Source organism: Stylophora pistillata, chromosome 2 (genome assembly GCF_964205215.1).
Source record: "Stylophora pistillata chromosome 2, jaStyPist1.2, whole genome shotgun sequence".
Lineage (NCBI taxonomy): Eukaryota > Metazoa > Cnidaria > Anthozoa > Scleractinia > Pocilloporidae > Stylophora > Stylophora pistillata.
This window is the reverse complement of record NC_142520.1, coordinates 29670640-29696814: the sequence shown is the minus strand read 5'-3', so window position 1 is coordinate 29696814 and position 26175 is coordinate 29670640. Positions and strand designations below refer to the sequence as shown.

The window sequence follows — 26175 nt, the reverse complement described above, 5'->3', positions numbered from 1 at the left end:
TAAAACTATTGATCTGCTACTTAACACTTTCTTTTTTTCAACTGAAATAATGACATTTACTTGTTCCCATCCGTTTATAATGAGTTCTTCATCTTGGCGAAGAAGTTGTAAAAAGCGTTTTTTGTTAAGTTTGCATAGTTTTCCCTTTTTGTTTCAAACTCTCACATGTTTTCCGATTTGATGGTCTCTGTTTTTAAAATAATTGGTGATAAAATCGATCACCAATTACGAAGCATTGTTTAATTTGTTAATTAACCCTACCCTATTGTGTCGCCGAATTTTCTGTTTGTTTGAGCTTAGCTTTGCCAAATTGAGGTCACTTCGTCGTTAAACATCATGTGTTGTTAATAACAGAAAAATAGTCCCTAGCGCTATAAATTACCTATGTATTAAACATTCTTTAGCGATCAAGTATTCAGAAAAAGTCTAATCAGCATAGTTTTTTTAGTAACTAGCCTGTTTTAAATTAAGAGACATCGTAGTCATGATTGAGTATACAAGCTGGGAAAAAGAAAGGGAACCCGCTATATTTAATTTGCGTAAATATCATTTCTCAATCACAAGAGTGTTGAATCTACTCAGTTTTTAAAACTTGTCGATTGGTTGAACAATTGACTCTGAGAAGCGAAGGAGCTAGCGCCTAAGTAACGAAAAGTCTGTCCACTTTTTTCACAATTTATCTTGTGTTGTTGTCAGAAATAAAAGCTTCAACACTAGCACGCAAGAATTAAAGATACCTAGCGAAACAAACCTTTAAGCGTGAGAGAGATTGTTTTGTTTGAAGTTTTAAACCTACCGGATGCGTTCTTATAAATGGTCCTTTTCTGAGTGACTGGACTGAAAAAGAACCCTCGACCTAGAAATCTTAAATTAGAGATACTGAGCCCTGAAATATCGCATCCAACAGTTGTCCGCAGTCGGTCTTCCTTCAGCATCTCCGGTATTTGTAAACGACTGTCTGTGATAATGCTCGCGTTTTTGTCACTTGCGGACGTTGGAGGTATCGCTTTTCCTGTGCAGTTGTTTATTGTCGGATCGCTTCTAACAGATCATAAAAAAAAGGTAAACGTAAGAGCCCTAATTTAATAAATGCGGTGATAGTGTTATGAAATTCATGAACATGTATTTTGTAGAGGATCGTGGATATCAGTCGAAAAATGCCAGTTTCTTTTGCCCCCTTAGTCTTTCAGTGATTTCAATACGTGTCACTTTTATTACGCTTGAATAAAAATGTGACTGTTATTGTTCAAGCTATTTCAGGTTTTCGATATCTAAGGATTGATATTTGAAGACTGAAGGATCTAAAACTCATATAAGTTGTCATGAAAGATCATCCGTTTTGTCGTTGCATTCCAACCGGTTTATCTGCTTTAGATTAGTTTCAGGAGAAATTAAAACAGGACATCCTAAAAAATGCATTATACGCCTATTTTATATCACTTTCTTCAATTCTTCTACCCTGTTACCCTGGCGATTTCACAAAACGTCAATATTTTATTCCTCTCGGCGTTATTTTCTTTTCCCTTCAAAGTTGAACTTCTTCAGGAACTTGTTTCAATTATCCTTTGTTGCGATTGCAATTAAGTATTTAATTGGCCACGTGATTCGATAGATGTGTTAAACAGCTTATCCAATTAAAAAACGTCACCGTAAGTCAATATTGGGGCAACAAACAAAATCAAATAGCGATTTAAAAACGTTGGTAAGTAACATTCAGGTAATCAGATGACAGTTTGACTAAATTAACAATGATTAATTTGATTAAAGAACACCTTATAATCAAAGTTTTTGTATGTTGTTGAAGAGGATTTTATTCAGTTTTGAAATATCATTAAAGTACAATTGTTGTAGTTTAACGTTTGCCTGAACCATTTAATTGCTTATAATTGGCTTGATTAGTTTGCACGCTAATAAATCCTAATTAGTTTTCTTATTGTGACGTTTTAATTATTGAAGTTCATTCCAATTAACTCATTTCGCGTTAACCACTCGCCGAGGTAGACGTGTTTTTCGCTGCTCCCAGAAGTCGTTGTTTTTGCTTCGAAACTAAACACGATGAACGAGGAAAAACAAACACCTTTAATCTCAGCCGACCATCCTCTAAAGAGTAAGGTAAGTTAAACAAACTTTGCATTCAGCTGTCAGGCCCGAATGGCTTCTGTTTGTTAAGTGCGCGCATCTCACTAAAACAGTCGAATGTGCTGCTTCTGTTAGCAACCGCTGAAATGCTTTATTTCCAACGACGTACCATACCTGGAAATAAATCAGGAGCAATTGTGACGTATTGCATGATAAAAAAATTAATTCATTAATTATCATGTTACCCCACTAGCAATTATCTGATTAACGATTAATACACTGCCTATGGTAAATATCGAGAGATTTTAGCAACACAAACTTCGACTCGCGTCAACCTGCGCGGGAAATAGTCTGTCAAGAAGACAGTTACTAAACTTACGTAACGCGCGATAAGCGCGCGCGCTTTGAAACTTCGTAAGCAAGTTACGCGTGCGATTTTCGCTTGTACAAGTTTTTTGTTTTTAGTTTTTTAGTCGAAATTTTTGAGGTTGTTGGTGTTTTTTTTACTAAGTTCACAATTTCATCGTTAAACCTTCTTTTTCTACTCGAATTAAGACTTTTGCTTTTTCAAGAGGCTTCCGTACCCGCTTCCGAACACTGCCTTGTATCAAACGTCAGTTACTTGTTACTCTGCTTGATTTTGAATCGACTCACATGTCCACGGAAGGTTACGTTGATGAACTAACAAGATTAATTTGTAAATTTTTATGCAATCAGTTCTTAAGTCAGTCAGTTTAAGGTTTGCTGTTGGTTCATATTCGAGCGTTTTTTGTACAAGGCAGGTCCAATTTGTACTGACTAAGCATAAAGAGGTCAATCGATGGCGTTGCATGCACTGCTACAAAGATCAATCGAAACACACTTTTTTGTTTTTTTGTAAGTTTTGTTTAATTTTGTGTTTGCTTGTGTGCGTGCGTGTATGGGTAGTCAGAAGTAGTCACATTCCTTTTTAAGCCCAAAGAGGATCAGATATCGAATTTGATATAATTTTTTTATTCCGGTTAATAGGACTCCAGTACCAAAAGAGAGCTGATGGACACCTCTACCAAATGGGACTCTACTGGTAAACAAAATGCTCCCTTGTTCCTCTTTGCAGGTTTTTTTTAGAAGTTCCTTCCCTAACCTATAAAACTTAAGACTGCTTAAGAAATGATAAGTGTCGCCACCAAAGCTGTGATCTATCATTTTCTTTTTCTTCCCCAATAACAGATCAAGTCCGAATTCTGCTTGTTGGTGCTTTGTATGGACCCCTGGGCTCTTCAAGTCCGTCAGCGCGTCATCTACTGCAAACGCTTCTCAAGAAGCTTGATGGCAGTACCCCTGGAATGAGGGAGAGTCCATCAACCACTGCAATGGTAGGAAATAGAGGGTTCATTATTCAAACAAAGTTTAACTGTGGTTAGCTGAAGATTTATTTTTGTGGAAGGAAATTTATTTCATTAAATCAACTCCGTTGTATAGAATACCTAAAGCCCACGGCTTCCGTAAAATCGTGGTTTAGGCTAGACCTCGTTTCCATGGCCGGCCCTGAACGACTTGTTGTGATGAGTTGATTCATTAGTATGGCAAGTGAACTAAGATAATTCAGATAAGGAAGGTCAGTTACCTCTTTGATGCACCAACTGGTTCAAATATAGATCAGAGTGTAACAAGCTGGGAGAATGTATCCTAAATTTGGCAAATTTGTGGGGGGGTCCTTCCTAAGTTATTGTCAGGCTTGTCGTAAGCTCAATTATCATAGGTGGAGGTTCAACCTCCTTACAGATGGTAATGAATTTCTATTGACATGAATTTTTACCGATAAGAAATCCTCAAGGTACTTAGGGGTACTTGTTGGTTTTGAGTACTGTAGGCGGCGTAACATGGCTTGTTTGGGTCTGAACTGGAGAGAAGTACTTAAACAAGAAAATCCTCCAAGGGTTGGTGCATTCGGCACAAAACATAAACAACTGCATACAAACTGTTATCGCTTCTTACGTATGATATGGATTTACAATTCACAAAAATCACTTTTCTGATATACCAGGTCGGATTAGAAACTGTAGTGAACCAAGGTCAGTATGTTCTTTTGTTTTACACATTTTAAGATTTCTTGAAGCTTGATTTCGGCCTTTGCGAAATGCGCACGCAGCAGCGTCGAAAAGCTAGTACGAACGACCGGCCGAATGTTATAACATGAACGGCTAGTTTTGTGATTAAAGTCAATCCCAATTTATTTATCGGTTGTTTCATATTTAAATAATCGAGTTGCATATGAAAACAAGACATGAAGCAATCAGTGTCGCACTACATCGAGTATGACACCTGTTGGTTTTTGCCTGTGAAGCAAAGTGTGGCTCGTCGAGTCCAGTCGCGCGCCTCGTATTGGAATCAAGGCTGATAGTTTCGAAAGAATCTGTTTGGGGCTGCGTCGGTGGGAGTAACGAAATAATTTGGATATCAATAATTAAGAACGTGGATACCAACCTATATATCATCAGGAATTCAGTAAAACCACTGAAATGTATTGGTGGGTTTCGTTAAAAGAACGATATTAGAGTGTATCAAAACAAAAAGTTTGAAAACATACAGAACTGATAAGATGACAGAACGGACTTCATGGGACGCGCGACTACCGCATGCGCTTTGAACTTTATAAATACGAAGACCAATTGTCAGCATTTGTCAGGCTATCATGTTGGCGTGTGCAAGTTTGTCAGTTTTGGACAAGAAGGGTATTTTTTGGATATTATTTTCGTTAAGAGTTTTAGTGTTGAGCACGTTTCCGTTTGGTGGTGTTTTTCTCCCCTGTTTCCCAGAAGGTTTTCTGTAACTTTTTTCTAACAATAACCTAAACCAAACAAAAAACTTACAAAGTGCAAACCCTTTAATTCATAATCTAGAAAAGAAATCTGCACCCCAGGTAAATGCATCGAAAGCATCTCAGGGATTGGCTGATGTTGACATGAAGCACTACAACACAACTGGGGACTCTTTGGCAAACTCTCAAGTACCATCAATCCAAGACGATGATGAGACAACCAACAAAGGCTCTTCATGTCAGGAGGAAGTTATGAAGGACGAGAGTGAAGAACTTCCTTCTAATGAGATCAACGCAGTTGTGCCTCAGGGATCCGCTGATGTTGATATGCAAAACTATGACACAACTGGGGACTCTTTGGCAAACTCCCAAGTACCATCAATCGAAGACGATGATGAGACAACCAACAAAGGCTCTTCATGTCAGCAGGAAGTTATGAAGGACGAGAGCGCAGCACTTTCTTCCAATGACATCAACCCAGGTGTGCCTGATCAGGATTCAAACTCTTTTTATTTACGGAGTGTATCCATGGCGGCAAAGAATCGGGTGCACAGTCTCGTTCTCGATCTGGTAAATACAACCTCATCACAGTTGGATACCTCCAGCCATCTGAATCAACCCGAGCTAACTACGAGTGAGTCTGTGAAGGCTGGTCCAGGTCCAGTGAACGATGATTCTTCCGGTTACTCGAAGGTTTTAATGGTATCATTAAAGGGAAAAGATTCATCGGAGTCAACTGCGGTGTCTTCAGGTAACTCAAAAGTATCTTAAGGAAGTCATGTGGAGGCTTTCAGTGACAACTCTATCCTTTGCGGGATAGTCTGATTATTCCGAAAAGTACGAGACGAACATCTTGTCAAAACTAAAGAAATCTCAATCGAAGGAAATTAGTGTCATCGTTTGCTTTTCACCTTTCCTCGGTGTACGGTGCCAGAGTGAGTCTTTCTTTGCATATAATACCAAGACATGACGCAATCAGTGTCGCACTTTACTTTGAGTATGACACCTGTTGAATTTTTCCTGTGAAGCAAATGGTGACTTCTCGATTCCAGCAGCGCGCCTCGTATTGGAATCAATAATTAAGAACGTGGACACCAATCTATATATCATCAGAGAATTCAGTAAAACCACTGAAATATATTAGTGGGTTTCGTTAAAAAAACGATATTAGAGTGTATCAAAACAAAAAGTTTGAAAACATACAGAACAGATAAGATGAAAGAACTGACTTCATGGGACGCGCGACTACCGCATGCGCTTTGAACTTTATAAATATAAAGACAAATTGTCATCATCTGTTAGGCTATCATGTTGGCGTGTGCAAGTTTGTCAGTTTTGGACGAGATGGATTTTTTTGGATATTATTTTCGTTAAGAGTTTTAGTGTTAAGCACGTTTCCGTTTGGTAGTGTTTTACTCCCTGTTTCCCAGAAGGTTTTCTGTAACTTTTTTCTAACAATAACTTAAACCAAACAAAAGACTTACGAAGGGCAAACCCTTTAATTCACAATCTAGAAAAGAAATCTTCACCCCAGGTAAATGCATCGAAAGCATCTCAGGGATTGGCTGATGTTGACATGAAGAGCTACAACACAACTGGGGACTCTTTGGCAAACTCTCAAGTACCATCAATCGAAGACGATGATGAGACAACCAACAAAGGCTCTTCATGTCAGGAGGAAGTTATGAGGGACGAGAGTGTAGCACATCCTACTAATGAGATCAACGTAGTTGTGCCTCAGGGATCAGCTGATGTTGATATGGATAACTACGACACAGCTGGGGACTCTTTGGCAAACTCCCAAGTACCATCAATCGAAGACGATGATGAGACAACCAACAAAGGCTCTTCATGTCAGCAGGAAGTTATGAAGGACGAGAGCGCGGAACTTCCTTCCAATGAGATCAATCCAGGTGTGCCTGATCAGGATTCAAACCCATTTTATTTACGGAATGTATCCATGGCGGTAAAGAGACGGGTGCACAGTTTCGTTCTCGATCTGGTGAATACAACCTCAACGCAGTTAGATACCTCCAGCCACCTGAATCAACCCGAGCTAACTACGAGTGAGTCTGTGGAGGCTTGTCCAGGTCCAGTGAACGAAGATTCTTCCGGTTACTCGAAGGTTTTAATGCTATCATTAAAGGGAAAGGATTCATCGGAGTCAACGGCGGTGTCTTCAGGTAACTCAAAAGTATCTTTAGGAATTCATGTGGAGCCTTGCAGTGTCAACTCTATCCTTTGCAATTGCGGGATAGTCTGATTATTACGAAAAGAAATCTCAATAGAAGGAAAATCAGTATTATCATTTGTTTTTAACCTTTCCTTGGTGTACGCTGCCAGAGTGAGTCTTTCTTTGCATATGATACCAAGACATGAAGGAATCAGTGTCGCACTTTACATCAAGTATGACACCTGTTGAATTTTGCCTGTGAAGCAAATTGTGGCTCGTCGAGTCCAGCAGCGCGCCTCGTATTGGAATCAATAATTAAGAACGTGGACACCAACCTATATATCATCAGAGAATTCAGTAAAACCACTGAAATATATTAGTGGGTTTCGTTAAATAAACGATATTAGAGTGTATCAAAACAAAAAGTTTGAAAACATACAGAACAGATAAGATGACAGAACTGACTTCATGAGACGCGCGACTACCGCATGCGCTTTGAACTTTATAAATATAAAGACAAATTGTCAGCATTTGTCAGACTATCATGTTGGCGTGTGCAGGTTTGTCAGTTTTGGACGAGATGGATATTTTTTGGATATTATTTTCGTAAGAGTTTTAGTGTTAAGCACGTTTCCGTTTAGTGGTGATTTTTTTCCCTGTTTCCCAGGAGGTTTTCTGTGATTTTTTTCTAACAATAACCTAAACCTAACAAAAGACTTACAAAGTGCAAACCCTTTAATTCACAATATAGAAAAGAAATCTGCACCCCAAGTAAATGCATCGAAAGCATCTCAGGGATTGGCTGATGTTGACATGGAGAACTACAACCCAACTGGAGACTCTTTGGCAAACTCTCAAGTACCATCTATTAAAGACGATGATGAGATAAACAACCAAGGCTCTTCATGTCAGCAGGAAGTTATGAAGGACGAGAGTGAAGCAGTTCCTTCTAATGAGATCAACGCAGTTGTGCCTCAGGGATCCGCTGATGTTGATATGCAGAACTACGAAACAACTGGGGACTCTTTGGCAAACTCCCAAGTACCATCAATCGAAGACGATGATGAGACAACCAACAAAGGCTCTTCATGTCAGCAGGAAGTTATGAAGGACGAGAGCGCAGCACTTCCTTCCAATGACATCAACCCAGGTGTGCCTGATCAGGATTCAAACTCTTTTCATTTACGGAATTTATCCATGGCGGCAAAGAATCGGTTGAATAGTTTCGTTCTTGATCTGTTGAATATAACCTCATCGCAGTTGGATACCTCCAGCCACCTGAATCAACCCGAGCTAACTACGAGTGAGTCTGTGGAGGCTTGTCCAGGTCCAGTGAACGAAGATTCTTCCGGTTACTCGAAGGTTTTAATGCTATCATTAAAGGGAAAGGATTCATCGGAGTCAACGGCGGTGTCTTCAGGTAACTCAAAAGTATCTTTAGGAATTCATGTGGAGCCTTGCAGTGACAACTCTATCCTTTGCAATTGCGGGACAGTGTGATATTCCGAAAATTACGAGACCAAGATCTTGTCAAAACTAAAGAAATCTCAATAGAAGGAAAATCAGTATTATCATTTGTTTTTTTCACCTTTCCTCGGTGTACGGTACCAGAGGGAGTCTTTCTTTGTATAAAGTTATCTCAAGATACAATAGCGTGATAACAAACCCATATTCAGCCTTTGTTCAATATCTTTTACATTAGATACCATGAAACATCGATTTTCCAACCTCAAATTTTCAAAAAGGAATGGGTTAAAACTTAAAGCTGTGAAGAGATAATGAAAGTAGATAGCCTTGTTTTTCGATCTGTTGAATACAGGTGCATCCAAAGAGTGCGCTTCTCCCGTATGGGAGATAAATGAGGTAGGATACCCTCCATCGCTCACTGCGCAGAGTTCTTTTAATCATTCCCGGAGTGCCCCAGCGATATCTGGAGGATCCATAGATATTGATCTAGAAACAACCTGTGATACAGAAGCAACCGGCGAACCTTCCGCACCATCCTCAGGTGGATCGATGAAAATTGATTTGGATACCGCCGATAAGTCATTCTTCAGCTACAATGCAGGGGCGTCCCTCAAAAGGGAGAGTTATGTCTTCGGTATACCAGCAACATCCTCAGATGTTGATGCAAATCAAGTCATAACGAAATCCTCCAGGATTGTTGACTTTTTGATCGGTGAATCGCCATCCCTAAATGATGCCAAAGAACAGGGGCCAACTTGGGACTCTCTCGGTGACTCAAGAGTGTCGTCGATAGTTAATGAGGTGGAAGCCAGTAAGAATTCCATTTTATGTGAAATGGTAAATGAGAGTCCATCCATTGATCAGCAGAGTGATGATAAGTGTTAGGTCGATCCACTTCGAAAGTCACCAGGATTACAAAAAATTGATTTGGAGAGCTCTGGTATCATCTCCTTTTGCTGCGATGGAGAAAAATCCGTTGAAAGCAAAATCAGTCCATCTTACTCGAAATCGTCCTGCCTTGTTGCAAAGATTTCAACTGGATCGGAAAATTCCAAATTGGTGTCCAAAGGTGAGTGTAACATCAGTACCTAGAGATGTCAGTGGACTTTAGATTTTTATTTTCAAAAAGCATATTGTTCGTCAGCATTTTAAGTTTTCTTGATAACCGGAGAAAACGAAAACCTCCTTTTCACTCGGTGGGAAATGACACTACTCACAGATTCTTACGAACTATTGGCAAACTCAAGATGTATCTTACTAGAAGCATTAGATATAAAAATTCCATGAACATGTGTCTTAACTTTATTTGAGTTAATCTTAGGTTTGTTTCAGATTTTGAAATACAAGTATCAAGCAGAGGTAGTTGACTTCCTTTCCTTCTTTGTTAACTTTTAGGGAACAAAAGGAAACGAAAGCGCAGTGTTCCAGAAAGTTTAGATACATCTGAGAAAGAGTCGGACGAGCCATTACAAAAATCCCAATGTTTAATCATGGAGACAAATTTACACCAAACTGATGAGCCGTTGCCAAAAGTCCCATGGTTGGCTGTTGAGAAAACGGATTCATGCACAGCAAAGGTGACGATTGAGCATATGCATCCACCCGGTGAACCGACTGACTCATGGACTTTAACAGACAAGGGGATATCCCCAGAAGCTGAAGGTTAGGTTGTAGAGGCTTTTGACTTCTCTTAACTCTTTTGTGATACTAAAATAATGAGACTAGGTACAGGTGGTTGAATCTGTATTTCAACTGATAGGGAAGACCAGGAAACGAAAGCGCAGGGATCCAGAAAGTTTGGATACATCTGAGAAAGAGTGTGACGAGCCATTGCGAAAATCTCGATGTTTAGTCGCGGGGACAAATGACAAATTTCCACAAGCTGAAGGTGAGAAAGAAGAAGCTTTTAACTTACCTCAACGGAAGTAGTTTAGTTTTACGTCTATCTTTGACTTAGGTATCCAGGATTGGTTCGTAGTTTTTGACTTCTTGAAGTGACGTCAACAATTTCACGTCCACCCCAGATGTTTCGGGAACATCTGTGTAGATATTAAATCTTATAGCTTTGGAAATTTCTAACGTATTTTTTTATCCATGCTTAGAGCTGGATTCTCTTGAAAATATCGCGAGAGTTAAAGGAGAAAATGCCACAAATCCAGAAGCTCTGGAGTATGCTCATTTGTGCATCAGAAATGCTTATCACGCACTCCTTGGTGCCGGGATCCTGGAACATCGAGCAGCCCTGATGGCCCCAGAAAATTTAACCATCGAACCCCAGGTTAGCAAAGCCATCAGGTATCTTTACTGGCATCCAACTAGCAAGTCCTTTAGTGTCTATTTCATCTGGTTTAGTAGCGAAAATTAGAAAAGTAAGGAAATTCATGGAGCATCTCTTTAACACCTTTTGAGTGACATAGATATAGTGCGCCATCTTACTGGAGGTATAACCATATCCCTATTTATTGTATTTTGTGAACAGTGCGATCTATTTTCTGTATTTTAAATTAAAAAGGACATGTCAGATAAACAATTACATCAGTTAACTTTTCCTTGAACCACAACAGCAGTGGCAGATATAGGGGAGGGGCCTAGGGGACGTGGGCCCCCCTTTATTTTGGGGAAAAAAGCGCAAAAGGAAGAACAGCGGGCAGGTGTAAGCACGCGCACAAAAACCACCTCCCCCCCTTCCCTGAGCTCAAGATCTGGATCTGCCACTGAGTAGTGATCACTTGCATATTCCTTGATGAAATGTTAATTTCTGAGGTCAATGAAACGGACATCTTTGGCTTCAGGTTGTTATTGAGCCTTTCCTCAGCTCTTCTGGCTCTGTAACGTTTACCTCTTAAGTGAAACGTTACAGAGCCAGAAGGGTTTGGGACGATGATTCATTTTCTCCTGATGTATTTCTCGAGGTTAAACCAAATTTGATTCAGGCGGCCCCATACAAGATATACAGTTTGTGAATTGAGTATTATTGGAATGGGCAGTAGGGATACCTTAAATATCACTAAAAGAAAAATATGGAGTCCTTGACTATGTCTGGAATGATAACTGCGTGACTACACTGATGGGAGATCAGGAAAGGAGGGAAAAACCACAAATCAGATATGTAACTCGAGTATGAGTATGAGGAGAATATTTAATTGCCATTTTTTTGCCACAGGCTGAAATACGGGCACAGGTCAAACCCTACAAACGGAAAAGACGACGAAGAAGGAACTAAGAGTGGAAACACCTGGACTGGATGCTCCACCAATCATGATCAATTTTCAGCCTCACGCCACTTAATGACCGGCTAAAAAAAAACAAAATAACAAAAAAATGCCGAAAACAAATGATTCGCAAAAAAAGTCAACGACCAATCCTGAAATTATAGAAAAACATTATCACAGACTGCTTTCTTAAGTTAGCACTAAACAAATGATAAAGCCGAAACTTTTTTTGTTGATTGAGAGGAAAACTAAATAACAAAAAAAAAAAAAAATCAACAAGCAATGCCAAGTTTGTTTTTATTCTTAAAGTAGAAACAAACATCTAATCCGAACATCTTTAAGTAGCGATTTAAAAAAGAAATATGTAAAACTCCTCCACATCATCTGACTTCAAACCATGTTCAATGTATTTGTCGGTTTCCTTTAGATGAATGGAGTCCAAAAAATATTCAAAAGAATAAAACAAGGTCATCCAAGTGGCAATAATAATTATTCTGAAACTGATGAAATGTGAATCCTATTATTAAACTGTGTTTATCTTTCAAACGTGTAGTCGGTTGCTTTTCTAGAACACAGATGGAGTTTTAAGAAGTATTTTTTTTTCGTGCGCAGTTATGGGCGTTAGCGAGATATCTTAGCATACTTTTCGCCTTCCTCAGCTCTTAACTTTAAATAATCATACAATCCTCAACATTCTTAACGATAGGCCTGTTTTGGGAGATTATCCTAACGTTGCAGCAACACTTCTCTTGCAACTCTGGGCTATCTGAACAAAGGTGTTTCCTGTTGCAGGCGTCCTATTAGTAACAGGAGACGTATAGAAACGCTATAGAGTCAGGGAAAATGGACAAACAGTGGAGAGCTTTAGACGATAAAAGGCCTGTCATCAAAATGAATTACTCGTGCTATATGCCTGTTGTTAGGCAATGCAAGTGTAAACGGTTTTTTTGAAGCCTTGGTTCTCAATCCATTTGCTTGCGTATATCATATTAAACCAGTAATGCAGATGAGGTCATTTCAAGAGTTGGTCAGAGGTTATCATTGATTTAACCGATTTGCTAGTAATAATCCCATATTTGACCAGCCTGAATGGAATAATTGTTTTATTCCATATTCGAAACATTCAATTATTCAATGCGAACACGATACTCGTCATTTCCAATACGCAATCCTTCAATTCAAACATTCAAAGTTTCATCGCAAACACGCTGTCCTTCGTCGTAACCTGGAAACTAGCCCGGCCACGCAGGAACGTGGAACGATGGAACGGTAGATTGGTGGAAAATGTCCCAACTCCTAAAACATGGAGCGGCGGAAAATGGCTCCAAATCCTAAAACACGGAACGGATGTCCCATTTTTACTTACCATGCACAGTGTGAGCGCTAAGCCTCACGGGAGTTACAGGCGATGATGTTTAAGTTTTCGATCGGAGGTAACGACACCTGCTAAGCAGGTCAACTGAGGCCGCGACGATTTGACCGTAATTGATTGTAGTTGTGAATGAATATCTACAGACGTTCTCAAGCTCGCAATCATGTATAGTTGTTTTATCACGAGCGGACCATCCTCGGAGACCCAGGGGCTGCATGTGAGTCGATTTCAAGTTACGGCGGAAGAGCCCCTGGGGACATTGTCTTACAAGACTAGTTCCAAGCGATCGCAGTCGTTCTGGCATCTGATTGGTGCCAGAAAATCTTTAAGTTTTTCTGCCCAATCATATTGAAGTGTGCTTTCGTGTGTTTTACACGGAGACAAGAAGCTCAGTTGCTCGCCATGTTTGCTTGGGCCGTGCGACGGAGCTTTGCTCGAGGTGAAAAGTTTCAGTCTCACCGAGCACACAATGTAAGAGAAATCGATCAGATTGTCCGCAAATTCTTACCGGAAATTATACCGAATACTCTCGCAGGTATCACAAGAGAACGTGTTTGAAAGTTTGCGAGGTTCGTATAAAACATAATGGTTGCAGGCGTTAATATGTCGCTTTAAACGTTAAACGAGATGAAAGCTGAAATTTTTCCTGAGCTTTTGTATAATTTGTTGTTACTGAAACTTTGCCATTCCCGTGAAGTTATTTTGTCGCACGGGCCACGCAGGTATGTTGAGCAACTGGCGCTTACGCTTACGTAGCTTTCTGTTCGCGCAAAAATCTAACCTTCGCTTCGTAGCAAAGTCTTTCACAATATGTTCCAAGGTTGCAGAGAACGTTAAGTTCGTGGACGACCTCCAGCAATCGCTTAGAGTAAGCTTAGCTGTGTTAGCGAATTAAAATCTGAACAAAAACGTATTGTCGAGAAAATCGTGGGAAGGAGACATGTCATCGGACAGTTGCCGATGGGGTTTGGAAAGAGTTTAATCTTTCAACTGCGGCCTAGATTGTTCAAATTCTAGAGCTCAAAAGGCCATGAATTCTCTTCTAGTCCCTTGGTCATTGTCATTTCACCTCTTTTGTCGATTGTTGAAGACCAAGTTAAATACCTTAGATCATTGGGAATCGATGCTGCTTTCTTTGGGGAAAACAAAACCAAAAGACCATGAATTATTGAATGGAAAGGGTGGGTTTGCTTTACACGGTAATTGTCAGCTTAGCACAGGGTCATCTACCCACATCTAATAAACAAAAGTTTCCACGCTTAGCTTTTCCTTTTTTTTTTTTTCAACATAGGTTGTATTGCATTTGTGCATACCTTCACAAATGTTCCTCTAGTAGAAACTGGGAACAGCAACAATTCGATTTTCTTGTTTGGGTACTCTGCCCACGGGAAATTTTTATCGATGCCTCTTTGTTAAAATTACGTTTCCAGGATGTTTCAATTCTAAAGCGACAAGTGTCCCAAACTGCACGCGGAAGACCATCGTTTGGTAAAACCTTTTGATTGAAAACTTCTTCAAATATTTTCATGAACTCGCCATTAAGTTTTTTTTTTTCTCTTAATGGTGATAAAAACAGAACAGCATACTCGACAAAGATCTGAAACATTTTCACCCAGATAATTCATTGTCGTAAAAAAACACACTGAACCTTACCTAAACAACTAGCCGAAGGAGATTAGATTTTGGCGCGCACAGAAAGATGTAAGCGCCAGTTGCTCGACATACCTGAGTGGCCCGTGCGACGAGACAACTTCACGGGATTAGCAAAGTTTCAGTACCAGTAAATTATACAAAAATTCTTGAAAGATTCCAGCTTACATATCGTCTATCGTTTAAACACAGGTGGCCCAAGCTCTGTCACAGGCTCTTTCACAGTGAATAATTAGAGTTTGTATAGTGGTTTAGTTGGACTTGCTTTTGAGCTCCGTAAATGTAAAGTTGTTTGAAATAATCAAAGAAATAAAGTCTTAGATTCGTAGAGAGTAGTCTGTGTTGTTGTACTCGCGATTTGAGGCCGTTTTGATGTGTTTTGGCTTGGCGCTCTAAATTACCGTGCATAAAATACGGGAAGGTCGGAAACTTCTGTTGACACATGCTCGCCAAAATCGCTCGAAAACAACACTTAAATACTTTCCCTCGAATCAAAACTCGGCAGCACGAAAGCCAAATAGTTGCCCTTTAAGTTCACCGAAAAAAATCCCACAAAAGTCGGTTTGTCGAGCAACCAATCCAGCGAGAATTTCAAATTAACGGCCGTTCGGAATTCTTCTAATGCGTGGAAAGAACTTCTTGTGCAGCTGAGAGACAGTTAATGCGCGGTCAACCTGGAACCTAGTCAAATCTCTCTCAACGGGTCCTCCCCATAGTCTTCTAACACCAACTCTTCAAAAATACTGAGGTACCCCAGGTAAACTCATCTACTTGACTAGATCGTAGATACCGTCCGTTTTCACGTTTTCAATGGATATTTACAAATATCCTCTTACCCGGGGTAACAGGGTAATTTGTTAATATCAACTAAGTTGAAATTGTAAATTGGCCACCGTAAAGAGTTAAAAAGCTGACATTTCGAGCGTTAGCCCTTCGTCAGAGTGGATGGAGGATGGATGCGAAGATGAATACAACAAGTAACTATGTGAATCTGTAGGTTTGTAATACACCGTTGCCTTCAATTGAAACTTTGATGTCTAAAAAGGATAAAGAATTGTCGGAAATTTCCCAGGTATATTTGAGAGCCGGGTGAAAGGAATTGACTGCGGATATGAATTAAGTTAGTTCCTCTCTAGTAGAGGAGGTAGCGCCGATACAGTCGTCAATGTAGCGACCGTAGAGTTCAGGTTTGGGGCCATTGTATTGGCTGAAATTTGGTGTTCGACAAAGCCTACAAAAAGATTGGCATAGCTGGGTCCCATTTTGGAACCCATGGCTATGCCAAAAGTTTGTTTGAAAAAGTTGTCCCCGAATGAAAAACAAGGATTGTGAGCACTAGTTCAGTTAAGCGAAGTAGTGTGTCAGATTTAGGTTGATCAAAAAAATGTTTGAGTGCCAGAAGACCTTCGGCATCAGGAATGACGGTATAAGAGATAATAATAATAATTTAATATTTATATTGCGCAAATTAACATGTGAATATGATCAAATGCGCATCACAACACTTTTCGGGGGACTTCGACTGGACTGCGTGAGCAGTTTACAAACAATCGAAGGAAACTTATTTGAAGATGCCCCCTCCCCCCAATTCCCAGTAAACAGGTCAGACCACATCACAGTGATCTCGCGAGTGGGTTCTTTAACGTCCCGTGCCTAACAAAAGTAACTAATTAATAGTTTATTACGGTTTATTCGTCCTTATCCGAGAAGACTAGAATGTCTATCCATTTCTTGATATTATAGAAAGGTGGTGCATTTTTCCTCAGTTATTTTAAGACCCTGAGTGTTAGTCCGGCCGAGGCTCGAACCATCGACCTCGACCTAACGCACAACAATCCAGCACTCTAACCAATTGAGCTAACCAGAAGGCAGTTAGGTCGATTGGTTAGAGCGCTGAAAGGGATGTAATGTCCCTAGTGAAAAGAAGTTTGTTTTCGCCAAGGAAATTTAAGTCGCGAAAAATTTGAAGAACGTGTTGGCTGTCTTTAATGTATGATTGTAAAGTTTTGACGATGGGAGCTATAATTTTGTCTAAATAGCTGGAAATAAGTTCGGTAGGGTAACTGCAAGTCGAGACAATGGCTCGGCCGACCCTGGTTGTTAGGTTTGTAAATTTTTGGTAAAAAATAAATACATGAAGTTCTAGGAGTGGTTATAATGAGATTTTTTGCAGTGGCTGAGAATTCTTGTTCAGCTATGAGTTCGTTAATAGTATTTTTGACGGTGTTTTGATTAATTGAAGTGAGATCTCTGTCTACCTTTTGATAAAAAGAGGTGTCAGCAGAAAGTTGCCGCAAAGCTTCTTTTAAAATTAAAATTAAATTAAATACGTAAATTGAAGCTCCCCCTAAGGGGCTTTTCAGCTACAATGTAAACTAACTTAGTGCTTAGAAATCCCCACTGGCAGGAGGCAGACGGGTGGGCTGTCAACAGAGCGCAGCCAAGGAGTTGAACCATGGGCAACCGAGAACAAATCCAGTGAGTGGCAGGGTGGAGGACTTGAACCCGGGACACCGGATTACAAGTCCAGCACCCTAACCACTCGGCCACGCCGCCTCCGCCTACTCTTTATGGTAGAGGTCACGCAGCCTCCTCTTTTTGGTAGAGGTCAGTCCGCCGAACAACTACCGCGCCGCCCTTGTAGGCCGCTTTGATAGTGCCGACCACTCTTCAGAGGAAAGATTAGAAAATTTGGTAATGCGATTGAAATTAAGTTTGTTAATATCATGGCGACATTTTTTGACGAAAAAGTCTAGCTAATGATGCGAACTGGCCTTCTGGGGGAGTCCATTTAGACTTTCGAATCTGAAGCGTTGGTTGAATCGAGGTGTTAGAATCATCCTCGAGCTCTTTGTTATAAAAAGCTTTTAATTGAACGCGGCGAAGGAAATTTTCTACGTCTTGTTTAACTGAGAATTCGTCCGTTGTTTTAGAAGGGGGAACAAAATTTAAGCGGGACGGCTTAGTCAGTTCTAGGGTGAACCGATGTTTTTTTTTTTCAGCTACTGATCTTTACGGCCCTCTTACACAAAATTTTTCTCTCACTTCGCAGATGAACCATCGACTATACTTGTCGGACTGGAGCTAGGTTATGAGTACGGAGCTAGGTTTAATTTCAAGCTCATAGCATCTTTATGTTCAGCCGATTAGGAGGCTGGAAATTACTGTGCTCCATTTTTGACTAATCACTGCCTGGTATTTGACCATTAGCGCACAAATCACGCCCATTCTATGATTTCCCACAATCCACTTGAGCAAACTCGGGTATTGATGCATTATGGGGCGGGAGGAACGGCGGCTGCCGTGACGTCACATAGTGTTGATTCTGAGCGTGTCTTCTCAAAATGATAAGAAACTACCGCTCTTGGATACTACATTCAGTATTCTACTTCTCATAACACCACACTTTGAACCATTGCCGACAGCTCCACCACCGTAAGGCCGCGTGACGCCTTGTTATTGATCTTGGCTCGGAGATGTTTCGGTGTCTTCTTCCATGGCGTTGTAGCCGCCAAGTAGATTTTCTTGATCGCAGCCACTGTAGCCTTACCTTCGTGCCTGATGAAGTTTACCGCTATGATAGATCTTTGGAAGAACTGTTTTTAGATGCTAATCAAATCAAAGATCTTCCCAGGGTAATAACGTAGCTTCTTGAAGTCGATTGGATTAATGGAGGCGTTTATAACATGCAATTTTTCCTCTCCGCAGCCGTTCTTTCGATTGTACAATCTGCGTAGATTGGGTTTGAGCGACAACGAGATCGCGCGCTTGCCTCCAGAAGTCGGCAATTTAGCAAACCTTCAAGAATTTGACATAAGCAGAAATGGTAAGATATATCTCTTATACACTTTACTGATAGAAATATTTCATTGAAATCCTCCAATAACGCAGAAGGTAGTGTAGTATTTGTGTGATCTTCAAGCGGGCGCCCATTTGTATGGTATGATTCGGTATGTGTTATAAATGTTGATATTGTTCATTCTTGATCTTACACTTCTGAGGATCGTATGCTGCAGTAACCGATATAAACATTTTCCAACCACACCTCAGTGATATATATATTTTTTCTTTGTTGTTTAGATATCTGTGATATCCCGGACAACATTAAATTCTGCAAGAGTTTGATCACTTTGGACCTCAGCGGTAATCCCGTGTCGAAGTGAGTTGTGTGTAATAATCATCACTGTCATCTGGACTGTGAGATTTTCTCGTTTAATTGATAAAAAGAAATCTCTTTGAGACTTAACTTGTGAATTTTAAGACTTGTAGCCTTTTATATTTTAAAAGTCAGCCACAACTGGTCGAACTATCTTTGCGAACTTTTGTTTATATGTGATCGAGCCACGTAAATTTTCAAACTTGTCTCTCTTTCCTTCTGCGGCACGTTATTTATGTTAGAGCATATGCTATACAGCCTGTGCAATAGGCAGCACTCATATTTTAGTAGTACCTTATTAGAATTCACTGTTCGGAGAGACTAAGATGACCTGTTATTTGTGTTTAGTTTGATAATATTATCATTCGGAAGTCTTCTCGATTTTTGGGAGTTCCTACTTCATTTCCACCTCTCGCGCAAAAATCACTTTCTCAGACTCGAACTGATTTTCTAATGATCAATCAGGAAGGTTTTCAACGTTTCATTGATCTGACTTTGTGTCGCTTTTCTCACCTATTGAAAGATTTACACGAAAGTATCGTAAAGCAGACAATAGCATTTTCAACAAAGAGATCGGGTTTTAACTTTCTGCAAATGTAATCTCGACGCTAGATCCATGTCTGTACAGAGACGAAACCTCGATGAGTGATTCGAGAAGATTTGCAAACCATATTGTTCTAGAATAGATGATCTCTTTCTTGACTCGTTATTATCACTCTCGAATTTTCACTACATGATTATTGCTTCCTGTTCAATTTTGGTTACCATTCCTATTCTCGTTGTATCAATTTTTATTCAAAAGTGCGCTAGTGAGGGAATTTAGCTTGTTTGTTCGTGAGTTTGGATAAACAGCTGCGCGAGTTTCGTTTGAGGAGAGAGTTAGGGTAGGTGTAGCTTTCAGATTTGCATGAGTTTGATAGGAAACTTTCTCCCCCATCTCTATTGTGGAACTATGGGAAATGCAATGATGTTAATTTTGCCTATGGATTTCATTCCATCTTGAAATCGATTAACACCAAAGCTGACCTTTTTTGGAAAACGTCTTTCCTTTTGAAATAAAGTTTGATCGAAGGATTGTGTAGATTTGTAAAAATCAAGACCGGCTTTTCGGAAAAGCACCAAAAATGGCGACAGACTGGTATTCTTTCTGCAGGAGTTTGCACTAGTTGATGCAAATAAGAAAACGTAAACAAATGATGGGTCAACCGGCGTGATCCTTTTACTTTCCGCTCAAACCAATCTTGTGAGGTTGTTTATCTCAGTTTTACTACTCTGTTTAATTTCACTGGTTTGTTTGTTATGAACTGATAAGTCATGTTGTTTTCCTTTGTTACTTATTTTATTTGATCTTGCAACATTCTTGAAATTGTATTTGTGGTATGCCGCATTGTTTCGAAGCTATTCTGCATAAATTTTCTGTTTTTGTTAAAAAAAGATTGTGACAGTTAGGGTCTGTGCTGCCGTCTTGTGTATGTTTTTCTAATGCAGGTGATTTTGTGCTTGTTCCCTCAAAAGTTAAATATTTTTATCTGTTGAGTTAAATCTCCTAGATCACAGTTTGGCATTTCTGTGGTGCAAATGTTACTAATTGGTTTATTCCTATATGTATCATTCTATATATAATAAGATATCTATTTGAGGAAAGTGTAAGTTTAGAGTTATTTTTGCTTCTCATAGTGAAATCTTTTCTTATAATGATGCTTGAAGTAAAGCTGGCTCTGAGACCTCAAGGACCTCTGAGACCAATGATTTGCTCTCTATTAATCATATGCACTTTTTGGTTCAAAAAGGGAACATTTAAAACATGAAAAAAGAAAATTGGAAGAGTAGAAACAGAGCTGAGGTAGACATGATATTAAGTACTCTTTAAAACTTGTTCTTAATTGAAATATTTATTTTCCTATTAGTCCTCAAATGTAGTTGAACAATAATTGGTCTGATTTTGTCTGTATGTATGGTATTTTTATGTGGAATGTGTGAGTATTGGGCTCACTTGACCATCTAAGCAATGTCTTCTACATTCTGCATGGTTGTTGAGAAATCATTTTAGGTTGTGAAAATATGCCATCTTGAGATGAAACCTTAGAACAGAAGAGCTGATTTATACAAAAATTATCCAGTCACTTGATTGTATCACTGCTCAAATGCAAACCTATGTTGAAATATAATCACTTCCTTTGAGAAAGAGAGTCTTCCTGCGTAATTAATAGGATTTGCTCGATCACCAAATTCAAATGGATTAAACTCAATGATAATGGGACACAAACATTCACATTCAAACAATGTCCTCTGAGAAATGATTTAAAACTCACATGAAAGCTCTCTTGAACATCCCAGCATCAGTGTTGATTTTCTCTATACGTTTCTTTGTTGCTGACAGTAATAGTATTATTATTTTGGTAGCCTGAAAATTTGAAATTTGAAGTACTCAATGAAACACTATTTTACTAATGTATTGAGCAAAGGTTTATGTGTTGGCAACACCTGTGAAGTGGTGTTTGTATTTTAAGTTTTTAGAGTTTCTATAGTAAACTGACACATGTTTATATGAACTCTAACAAAGAACTTTACAGCATATTAACTCTTCAATTTCAAAGAAAAATTGATGGACTACTATGGTCTTAAAACCAAGAAGAAGTACTGGTGACTCAATTTATCATATCAAGTTTCTTGTTGGTATAAGTTTTTGACCATCACTCATTTTTTAGTCCAAACTCCAGTACTTAGTAGCTTAGTTACTGTAAACAGTACAACTTTTGTAGATAGAACGGATAAGCTTGCCGAGGCAGGCTCATTTGAGGCTGCAACAAAAATGTAGAACTTAAAGCCGAAGTTGTTCGTGAAGCAACAAGGCAAACCATAACTATTTCTATATTGAAATTTTGATAGTGAATGAGCTAGGGGCTTCTACTTCCAAAGCACAGACAATGATTAAGAACTTTTTTTTTCACTGTCTAACATGAAGCACAATTTTAAAGTTTTTTTTTTGTGAGAGTTTACTAAATGAAGGCTGTGAAAGAATCAGTCAGGAGCTGTTCATAGCCAAAAAAAGCTGAGTTTTTAGCGACTTAAGGAAGACTTTAGTTTGTGACTTGGCTGCAACAATCAAGCATTATGAGTCAGTTTGTGATATTCCATGATTATGCTTTGCTCTTCTTTGTTAAAAAAGTAGTAAATGCCATTTCATGGTGTTTGTTTCGTTTTTAAATCATGGCAGACTCTCAGTGTTACAAGAACATCAGCAAGACATCTTGCCTGTGGCTTGAAGGCTCCTTTTTGTTTTTAACACATTTTGATGTCTTCAGTAGTCTTTGACTGAACAGAAACATTGTTTACATGAATTCTCTTTTCTAAGCACTGCCAAGATTGAGAACTAAATATATCTTATTATAAATGAAGGAAATTTTGACAAGAATTGAAACTGTTATGAATCATTTGGAAATCATGGATTGCAGTTACTAACTTATAAACATGGATTTCTGTTTGCTAGCAGCTACATGTAAATGTATCATAACTAGTTCTCGTGTGTTTTTTTGACAAGTTACTTTATGATGAAGGGGACAAAACTAATCTGCAGCATCACCTTTGTGAGGTTATAGCAAATGGACTATGGGCCACTGTGAACCAACTGTGACTGCAAATTAATATTTCAATTAATGTACAGTTACTATTGGTTCATAGTGGCTCAATGACACATAAGCTAAACCTTTCTCAAGTGAGCCAGACAGAGTACAGAATGTTCCCTTATAGAGTTACTTTTCACAGTAAGTTGGTTAAACAGCAGTATAAGATCTGACTACCTTCAAACTGTGTTGTTATTAAAGAAATGCCCCATGAATGAATTGTACTGTGGGCTGTGATTTTTAATGGCAGAAAAAAAGTGTTTAATTTACTGTACATTTGTAACTGATTTTTACAAGATTGGAGGTTAGCCTTGCTTTGCACAAATTAGTAATAAATCATTCTTGTGACAAAAATTATGTTGACTTTATCATTACAACTATTATCTGTTGATTATGATTCATTCGTGACTGTGTTGGAGGTTGTATGTCGGTAAGGTTCCATCTACTGAGTGAAAATGTATTCCAGTTTGGAGTGCATATCATGTTGTAGGTCAATTTGTTTCATACTAGGTTAATTTGATCTCAACCTAGGTCAGTTGCTGATGTCTGTCTTTCTGTTTTTTTTTTTTTTTTTTTTTTGGCTGTGTTGAGAGGTCTGGAACCTGAAATTATACTAAAACAATTATTTGCCTCAGGTTCCAGACATCTTAACACAGCCAAAAAAAAAACAACAGACAGACAGACATCAGCAACTGACCTAGGTTGAGATCAAAGTAACCTAGTTTGAAACAAATTTACCTAAAGAACAAATTGACCTACAACACATATATATGTACAAACTGCAAGATTGGTAGCTTAGTTGAATTTTAGTAATAGGCATTAGTCATGAAGTACTTTAATGTATTGGGTGAACTTCCTTAATGAGTTGTGGCCTTTTCAATAAAATAAATATTTATTTGGATCCTGTTTCTGAAGAATTAAAAAAAGAAATGAAATTTCTGAACAGAATGTTCTGCACAATTACACTTAAAAAACGTATATATGTATGTTATTTATATTGTACAGCACAGATGGAGGTTACTATTTTGAAATATGGATTCTTTTTTTGTTCCTTAGAGAAAAAATGTTTGTTTGTCTTTTTGCTCTCAGAAAGTTTGCTACAGATAATGGCTGACTGACATCTATTATAATTGTGTAACTTTGTAATAAAAATTCTGCATGTACACTGTAGATTTGATAAAAGAACAAAGAGGTAAGGTAAATAATTAAAAAAAAAAAAGGAATTCTGAGGTATGGGCTCTCAAGTATAACAGAGATGAGTACATAGAAAAGCACAGGGAAGACTTGTCTCATCCATTTATGGGCTGGTATCTCAATTCTCTACAGAAAACATTTATGGGCAGACTAGTGTGGAAGGCTTTTGAGTAAAGTAAGATGTATCTCTGGTAATCCTTCAATATATCAATGAATTACCATGATAGCTAGTATGAATAGATGGAATATACAAGTTACTCATAGTTCTGAATTATATTTGTAGGCTTCCAGACGGCTTCGCACAGCTTAAGAATCTCACGACACTTTGTCTCAATGATGTCTCTCTGATTCGTTTGCCCCCAGACATTGGAAGGTGAGAGATGAACATCTGATCTCATGCTATGTACAACTTTATTCACTTAGGTTTTACAATGGTGGATGGGATGTTCATAGTCAGTTGCAGTGGCACTGATGATGGAGTGTATTCAAGGATTATTGTGTTAATGATCTCTTAACATGATGTGGAATATACTATGAACGTGATATAGCATGTATTTCTTTTAAGGCTGTACAATGATTGGGTTTTGTCTGCAACGTGACTACTGATAGTGTTGGCATTTCTTCTTTGGGCCAAATTTAAATGTGGAAATCAGTTCAGACATATGTGTCTTTATTGGCAGGGCCTTCTCATAGATATTTAACCCCAATAACCATCTTGTTTCTGCGATAACTGTGTGTTTTGCAATTGTATGTTTTTGGAATGAGAATTGGCCTTCAGATCCTGGGAATATCTCTTAGGGAACAAAAAGACAAACAGAGACATTGCTTAAATTTCTAAAGTGATCACTGGCCATAACACTTTACAGGTCAAAGGAAAGATGTGGAAATCTCTTGCATTTAGAAAGAATTTTAATTCTAAGAAGTCAACTTTTTTTTGAAAAGAGATGGAAACTCCTTTAGTAATGAATTGATGGATGGGACGGGGATAATAGATTATAAACAAAGTAAACTTATGCAGCTTAAACAACTTGTCAACCTTGCTTAGTGGCTTTAATTATATTTCACTGTTTCACTTTTTCTCAGTTTAACAGAACTCAAAGTACTGGAGGCTCGAGAAAACTTGATCAAATACCTGCCAGTGTAAGTATACTACAGGGCTTGACACTGACTTTTCAACTTACTAGCCAGGTGGCTAGTGACAACTTAGATGTTACGACAATTTCAGTTTGTTTACAAGTCAAACTGGCCAATGGAAATCAAAAACCACCAGCCAAAACTGAATTTCTACTAGTCTGTGGCTAGTTGGCTACTGGTAGTGTCAAGCCCTGATACTAGTTGATGATGTAAGAATCTATTATTAAATTTTGAGTAATTCGAATTTCTTTGTTTCATAGATTGATGTTAATATCTGAGCAACTGCTGACCTACCCCTCCCTTGCATGTCATTGTTTGTCTGATATTGGGGTAGAGGTGTGATTGAAAGGCAGTCACCCAGATACTAAAATTGATCCTGTTTCATTTAAGTTTTTATTCTTCATTGGAGTCAGCAAAAATTCTTTTATATATTTTTGTTGTTTGTAATTTATACCAGGTCCATGGAGTTCCTAACAAAGCTTGAAAGATTAGACTTTGGGTGCAATGAACTTGAAGAACTTGTAAGTAATGCAATTTATATTAGGTGTGGACAAGATAAGTAATGGTAATACAGCACATTTGGCTGCAAACACTTTGGTTGCCATGGTCAGTTAAAAGTATTTTTGGTGACTAAAATTTTGACAAAAGGTAACCTACAGATTAGAAAAAATTAAAAAATTTGAAAATAGGCTGGTATCGCCAGTCTTTCTCTTTTCCTCTCTTGCCATTCTGTAATTCCCAAACACACATTAGCTTAAAATGAGCAGTGACCAATGAGAACTGATTTCATTGCAATAAACTTCATTTTATATTACATGCAGCATTTAAGTCTAACTTTCAACTTTGTTGTGAGAAGAATGGTGACTAATTATCTTTTGAGATGTCATTGAGAATGAGGAAGGTTATATTAAACCAATACTTCAGCTCACTTTAAATGAGAGATGTTTCTCAGCTAAGCAATAGAAGACGACCAAAAAAAAAAAAATTGAGCATGAACACCAATTGAGGATGGAACCTTGAAAAAGGATTGAGTCTGATTCTGTCTGTAATCATACAAGTGATTTTTTAATTACAAATATGATTACAGACGAAATTAGACAAAGTGAAGTTCTGTCATCAATTAATTAATCAAAATTACATGTTTGACAAAATTTGAGAAACAAACTACAACAAACTTGGCCATATATTTGCATTAAAAAAAAACAACCATTTACTTTGTGAAACATTCAACAATATGGAATACCTATTCAGGTTATATGGGGTCTTTTGTTTTGCATAAGGCTGGTTAAAAAGCAGACTGCATAGCTTTGTTTAT

At 38.5% G+C, this 26175-nt stretch overlaps 3 protein-coding genes across 5 annotated transcripts in view; all 3 read left to right on the top strand.

The window, feature by feature from the left end:
• The first annotated feature begins 1986 nt into the window (after nt 1-1986).
• On the top strand, nt 1987-9404 carry LOC111320108 (uncharacterized). Its single transcript, XM_088750802.1, has 8 exons — nt 1987-2112; nt 3088-3142; nt 3289-3434; nt 4106-4133; nt 4962-5630; nt 6394-7062; nt 7804-8472; nt 8872-9404. The coding sequence occupies exons 1-8, from the start codon at nt 2056-2058 to the stop codon at nt 9402-9404; spliced, it is 2826 nt and encodes a 941-aa protein (XP_088606928.1). The 5' UTR covers nt 1987-2055.
• Nucleotides 9405-9424: 20 nt separating this feature from the next.
• Nucleotides 9425-12277, top strand: LOC111325750 (uncharacterized). Its single transcript, XM_088750803.1, has 5 exons — nt 9425-9588; nt 9915-10181; nt 10279-10407; nt 10622-10797; nt 11683-12277. Exons 2-5 carry the CDS (start codon nt 10010-10012, stop codon nt 11740-11742), a joined length of 537 nt encoding a protein of 178 aa, XP_088606929.1. The 5' UTR covers nt 9425-9588; nt 9915-10009; the 3' UTR covers nt 11743-12277.
• Nucleotides 12278-18056: 5779 nt separating this feature from the next.
• Nucleotides 18057-26175, top strand: part of LOC111324492 (protein scribble homolog) — a 38642-nt gene continuing 30523 nt past the window's right edge. For all 3 annotated transcript variants that reach the window (XM_022928063.2, XM_022928072.2, XM_088747970.1), the window contains exons 1-6: nt 18057-18388; nt 18462-18579; nt 18834-18912; nt 24010-24099; nt 24810-24866; nt 25318-25381. In XM_022928063.2, the coding sequence (XP_022783798.2) occupies nt 18230-18388; nt 18462-18579; nt 18834-18912; nt 24010-24099; nt 24810-24866; nt 25318-25381 (567 nt within the window). In that variant the 5' untranslated portion in view covers nt 18057-18229. The remainder of the gene's footprint in view (nt 18389-18461; nt 18580-18833; nt 18913-24009; nt 24100-24809; nt 24867-25317; nt 25382-26175) is intronic.

Excerpts from the sequence above, each read along its gene's own strand:
- LOC111320108 (XM_088750802.1), top strand. The coding sequence starts at position 2,056 with ATGAACGAGGAAAAACAAACACCTTTAATCTCAGCCGACCATCCTCTA. Across the intron at positions 4,134-4,961 it reads AGAAACTGTAGTGAACCAAG|AAAAGAAATCTGCACCCCAG; the intron begins GTCAGTATGTTC and ends TTCATAATCTAG. Across the intron at positions 7,063-7,803 it reads GTCAACGGCGGTGTCTTCAG|AAAAGAAATCTGCACCCCAA; the intron begins GTAACTCAAAAG and ends TTCACAATATAG.
- LOC111325750 (XM_088750803.1), top strand. The coding sequence starts at position 10,010 with ATGGAGACAAATTTACACCAAACTGATGAGCCGTTGCCAAAAGTCCCA. Across the intron at positions 10,182-10,278 it reads GATATCCCCAGAAGCTGAAG|GGAAGACCAGGAAACGAAAG; the intron begins GTTAGGTTGTAG and ends TTCAACTGATAG. Across the intron at positions 10,798-11,682 it reads ATTTAACCATCGAACCCCAG|GCTGAAATACGGGCACAGGT; the intron begins GTTAGCAAAGCC and ends TTTTTGCCACAG.